Genomic DNA, 6046 nt, shown 5'->3' with positions numbered 1-6046 from the left:
AGCCGGGGTCTGTCGGAGGTTTCTTCCGTTAAAGGGAGTTTTTCCTCCCCACTGTCGCCAAGTGCTTGCTCAAGGGGGGTTTGTTGGGTTTTCCCTATGTAATAATATTGATAACAGTAAGGTCTAGACCTTACTTTGTAAAGTGTCCTGAGATGACTTTTGTTGTGATTTGGCCCTATACAAATAAAATTTGATTTGATTTGAATGAAAATCTTGAATTTTGAAGATGCTGAAAAAGATCATGTTTGGGAGTAGAACCTTCAAATACTGATTGGACTGCTGTTGGTACAGCAATGACATGAATTCCTGAACCGAGAGGAATTCTGCCTTAAAGTCAGTGAAAAGGATTTGAATGGACGAAAAATTCATGTTTTAACCTTTTGGGACATACAGTGTGTGTCATTTAAAACTAGGTTTTATAGACATTAACTGGTCTACACATAAAAATTCATAATTTACACTTTTCCATCCTCAATCTTCCTCTACCATACAATTAAAACTTTTATTCTAATTTAGGCAAACCAATGTTGAGTGTATATATGTAGCATGTCTCGCTCAATGTGTATATATTGCAGTGTCTTTACAGTATGTCTGTACTGGATATACTGTATGTCCCAATTTCATACTAATTATCGGCATCAGTGCCTATCAGGCATATTTCACGGGATTGGTATTGGCCAGAATAAATCTGATCCATTTCTGATACTTATTTAGAACTGCAGTCCTGTATTTGACTTATAAGTGATTATCTTATTTGTGCAGATTCAGTAGTATTTTTGAGATACACGCGTTGCACAACCAATAAGCTGGTATATTAATCAATCTAGCTGTCTACACTGCTTGTGTGCGGGCTCGCATGTCACTCCTGCTTTAGGTTTCCTATGCGCGAGTGAACACATGCCTGGTATAGATATGAGCACGAGCCTCCAGCACATTGTGCTTTCAGTGTAGACACGGTGAATTTTATACTTTTGTCCAGTGGTGCTATGACAGCCGCCATGAACAAGGATATCTGAACTGGACTGGTTACACAAACTGAGTGTTCACATATGGATATGAAGTAGTATGTACAGTATCTGCCCTGTGATGAATCTATAGTTCTGAAAGTGTGTTGTCCAGCTCCCAGTTATTATTATATTCATATCAATCAATTAAGCAAATAAAATTAATATTTCAAAACCAGTATTTGGATGAAGAAGCTCTTGAAAAATACAGTGTGACAGATTCATTTCAATGTGTCACATATTTAATGAACATTTACTGTATGTAAATACAAGCATCAAATTAAAATCAGTATTGGCAGACACTTAATATTAAAGGAATAGGATTGTATCAGAGACAAAAAAAAACTGGATTGGGACATCCTTAGTGTACTGTGTATCTTACCCTCGCCATAAGTTCATCCCATCGTGTGTTGAAAGCATCTAGTTTTTGCTGTATCAGTTCATCTAGAACACCTCCGTCCATCAGTGTCTGGGCCAACTCCCGAATCTGGTTCCTGTTGTCCTCTGGGTGATGCAAAAGGACCTCCAGGTGCTGTATAGATACACATACACCCCCCCCAAATTAGGACTTTTTATGTAAGCAGATACTCTCCACTCACCAGCATTACATAACACTCATTTGTTACTTGATTTGAATGGTTTAAAAGTTCAGCATGGTAGCTTCTATGAAGTCAAGAAGTAGGAAATGGGCATTGAAAATTAGCATGAGGCATTGACATGTCAAGGTTAATGCAGGTCAATAAGCCTTTGTTTGTCTGATCTTGATATTTAAGTTTTTCACATCTTTTGAAATCCCCACAAAGGTCTGTCTGACTGGTGTCAGCAGGCCAGTTAGCACATTGAAATCCAGCTACTTTAAGAAGGAAGGTATTTGCATTTTTGCTGTTCTGTTCTGACTTAAATGAATGAATGCATCCTGCTCAGGAGGATTTAAGCGTTTTGCATTGCATAATCTCACCAAATTCCTGGATGTAAAATCTAAAGCGATCTGCAGAAGTTTTAAGCAAATTAACAAGTTAGGCTTATTAACACATGAGCTTTTCACTTTTTTTCCCTCAGTAAGGTCAGTCAACCACAACTTCTCTAATTGCAAGATACAAGAAAAATTCCACTGGATTCACTTTTTTTCTACTGTATATACTTTTCCTGTGTTACATAACACCAGTACCCTCTGAGAAGACTCTAAACTCTTATGCTAATATAATCTGTTTTTCTGTCCACTGCCAAAAAATGTTTTTCCCTTTTTGCTCCTTAGACAGTAATTTAGGCTTTTGACAATGTTCCACCCTTTCATAGTCTCTCTGGGCAAAAGTGTTGGCTCTATGACTAAAATGTAAATGTAATAATAAGAATGTTCCTTCTTGTCTTATCTTTTCTCTCTATCTACCACCATTCTATCTGTGCTGTCATGGAGTGAATATTTCAACCACGAAGTCCTGTGGCTCTTAATATGCAGCCAGTTTGAGAGTATGGGTGGTTCTCACCTCTCATTCAGGAAATATTTGTTTATATTCTTGTTTTAATATTTCAGTGAGGATATATATCTGAATACAGCAATAAATAATGTCGGAACTAACTGTTTGATATACTCTATGTGCATTATATTACAAACAGTGATACAGTGATGATGTACTGATTTTCGAAACTTGTGACTTGACTTGGACTTGGACTCAAGCATTGACTGCATTCAAACTCAGAAGTTGGAGATGAGGAATTGAACTTTTTTGTAATAGGCCATAATGATTTGGCATAAGATATTGATATTAAAATCTGTTCAAATACACCATGCTGTACCTGACGATAAATGTAATGAAAAAAACGTAACTCATGGCTCAGAGAACGGATTTCCTGCGGGAGCTCTGTCTCACTGACCCCAGCGCTATAAGACTTCACCTGTGCCCAGACTTTGAGTAAACTTTCTGTTGATTTTAAACACTCCTCTCCTGTCTTCACTTCTCTCACTTTCAATAAAATAACTTGGGTAAAATCTAACACTACTCATACTCACATCCAGTGCCTCCTGTAGCTTCTCTGTTCCTCCTTGCAGGTTTTCTGTCTCGTCCACTTTCTGCTCCAGTTGGTCCAGGAAGGCGTTCTCCTGCACCAGGTAGGAGAGCAACTCACACCAGCATGCCCACACCTCCTGTACAGCATTCATACATATACACAAAATCATTAGGAGGCACAGAAAGGGATAAGGACACAGAGAAAAAGCACCGCTGGTAAATGAAGAAAAGCAGAAGATGTACCATAACAGTTTGTGTTAGAGGAAATAAAGATGATGTAAGAGCTTTGGTACTCACATAGTTTTTTTTGTGTTTGTTTGCATTAGAACAATACGAAAAAGCAGAGGAAAAAGCCAAATCTTATATATTCTGCACAAAATTCCAAAAATAAACTGGTCAGAATTATTGACACCCTCAACTTAATATTTGGTAGCACACTCTTAGGACAAAATGACAAAAATCAGGTGCTTCCTGTAACCATCAGTGAGTTTCTTCCTCCTCTCTACTGAAATTCCAGACCACTCTGCTTTTGCAAACTGCTCCAGGTCTCTCAGATTTGAAGGGTTCCTTCTCCAAGCTGTTGTTCTGAGATCTCTCCACCAGTGCTCTATGGGATTTAGATCTGGACTCATTGCTGGTCACTTCAGAACTCTACAGCTCATTGTCTGAAACAATTTCTGGTGCTTTTTGAAGTCTGCTTTGGGTCATTGTCACTGTCTTGCTGTTAAGGCCCATGAATTTTTGACAGTGGGCCCTACATTGGGCCCCAGAATTTGCTGGTAGTCTTCAAATTTCATAATGTTACTGTATACACACAGTGAAAACATCCAGTGCCTGAAGCAGCAAAGCAAAGCAAGCCCAAAACATCAGTGAACCTGAATTCTGAGCTCAATCACATCTGTTAGGCATGGGTGGAGACCAGGGGTGCCCTGTTATGGCAATTTGATTGGCCACCCCTGCCAGTGTCAAAATGCCATGCTTCTCAGTATTAAGGAATGCAAAATGAACAACAACAACAACAATTTGTTGCCTTAAATACTACTAACATGTTTCTGATGCTTTATAATTGATATTGGTCAAATTAATTTTGTTAAATAATACCCTGTCCAAAATTTTCTAGATTCACCATTTAGGGCATTTTAGTAATAAAAAAATAAATATCAAGAACTAACTAGAGAAATGCATTTCCTGTGGAAAATGTGTGTGGATGCTGAAAGATCATCTTGAAAATGCCTGAAATCAATTGCTGAAACAGCTTAAGGATTAGAAGAAGTGGCTGAAGTTCTTTGTTCAAACAACTGAGAAGAAATGGCTGACGTTCTTTGTTGAATAATCTAAAGGAGGAGATGTAATAAATCAGGAATGTCCTTGAAGAGCTGAACATTTTGATACCTAAATGGCTTTTCTATCTGAAATTATGCTGAACTTATTAAGATGTGAAAATCCTGCAGGTCCCCACAAAGTATGTAAAACAAGTAGGTGTGTGTGTTGGTGTGTAGCTGTGTGTGTGTGTGTGAGAGAGAGAGTAGTCATACACTGAGGACTACTAGAATGTGACTATTGAAATGAAACAAAATGAAAACATCAATTGTGCAAGAAATCGTAAAAGATATCAAAAAGCTGTTTAGAGTATGAATAGCTGAAGAGTTGCTGAGTAACAGTTGACATTGTGTTTCTATCTGAAAGTATGCTTAATGTAGTAAGATGTGAACATTTTTCCCATTCATTTGAATGGGGCAAAATTTGCTGAGAAAAAAATGAATATTATAAAAAGTATAAATGTTACAAAAAAGAAATATACAAGCTAGAATGTGCCAGAAGAGCTGAACATTTTGATACCCGAATGACTTTTCTAGAACATTTTCCCATTGGTCCCCACAAGGTAGGTAAAACAAATAGGTTGTGTGTGTAGGTGTTTGTGCGTCTGTGTGTATGAGAAAGAAAGAGTAGTCCTACGCACAGAAATACTAGAGTGTGGCTATTGAAAGCAGACATAAAATGTAAACGGTAATTATGCAAAAACCATAGTATGAATAGCTGAAGAGTTGCTGGATAGTTATTAGTTGAAATGGTGGTTTTAGCTGAAGGAATGCTGAAGATATTAAGATGTGAAAAATGTTTCCATTCATTTCCAATGGCAAAATTTGCTGAAAAAAGCTGAATGTTAAAAAGTATGTTACAAACAACAAAAATACAAGCACATGTCCTTAAAAAAAGGTGTTTGTGTGTCTATGTAAGTGTATGAGAAAGAAAGAGTATTCCTACACACTGAGAAATACTAGAGTGTGGCTTTTGAAATGCCACATAAAATGTAAATGCTAATTATGCAAAAACTGTAAAAAAAAAATATCAAAAAGCTGTTTACGGTATGAATAGCTGAAGAGTTGCTGAATAGTTTAGTTGAAATTGTGTTTTTAGCTGAAGGTATGCTGAAGATAAGATGTGAAAATTTTTCCCAATCAATTTTGCTGAAAAAAAGCTAAATATGTTAAAAAGTATAAATGTTACACACAAAAAAATACAAGCACACGTCCTTAAAGAGTTGAACATTTTGATACCTTAACCTCTAGAGTCCCTGCGTCCTCATATGAGGACCGCACATTTTCCTGCACCATATACTTTATTTCTTCTCAACTTAGACCTGTTGTCCTCATATTTAGACACTTTTACCACCATCTTGTGGTAGGAAATGCACATTACATGTGTTACTATAATTCCAAGATGGCGTCAATCTCAGCCAAGATGTTCTACAGCCGAGCCCGAAATAAAAATGGACAAGGTACAAAACCTAAAAACATTTCATGGTTGAAACCTGCTAATTTATGCTTTTTAATGTCTGTAGTTTGAGATGGTATATAAATTTGACATCTTTTAGCAATAGTAACAAGTTAGGAGGCTTCTAACTATGAAGTACTCGTTTGAGGACATTGGGACCATGTTAATACATTGTCTATGTGAAGGTGTAAAAGTAATGACACATGGCTTGGGAAGATTTGTGAAAAAAAACTAACAGTTTCCACTAAATATAAATATAAA

General features: G+C 36.9%; 1 protein-coding gene across 1 annotated transcript in view; it reads right to left on the bottom strand.

Moving 5' to 3' along the window:
* LOC109968814 (dystrophin-like) overlaps nucleotides 1–6046 on the bottom strand; it is a 345011-nt gene that overhangs the window by 209129 nt on the left and 129836 nt on the right. The window contains 2 exon segments of the mRNA XM_020615347.1: nucleotides 1387–1536; nucleotides 3013–3147. Coding sequence (XP_020471003.1) covers nucleotides 1387–1536; nucleotides 3013–3147 — 285 coding nt within the window.

Source organism: Monopterus albus, unplaced genomic scaffold (genome assembly GCF_001952655.1).
Source record: "Monopterus albus unplaced genomic scaffold, M_albus_1.0 scaffold163.1, whole genome shotgun sequence".
In the NCBI taxonomy this organism is placed as follows: Eukaryota; Metazoa; Chordata; class Actinopteri; order Synbranchiformes; family Synbranchidae; genus Monopterus; species Monopterus albus.
Note: the sequence above shows the minus strand (reverse complement) of the source record. Positions and strands in the feature narration are given on the sequence as shown.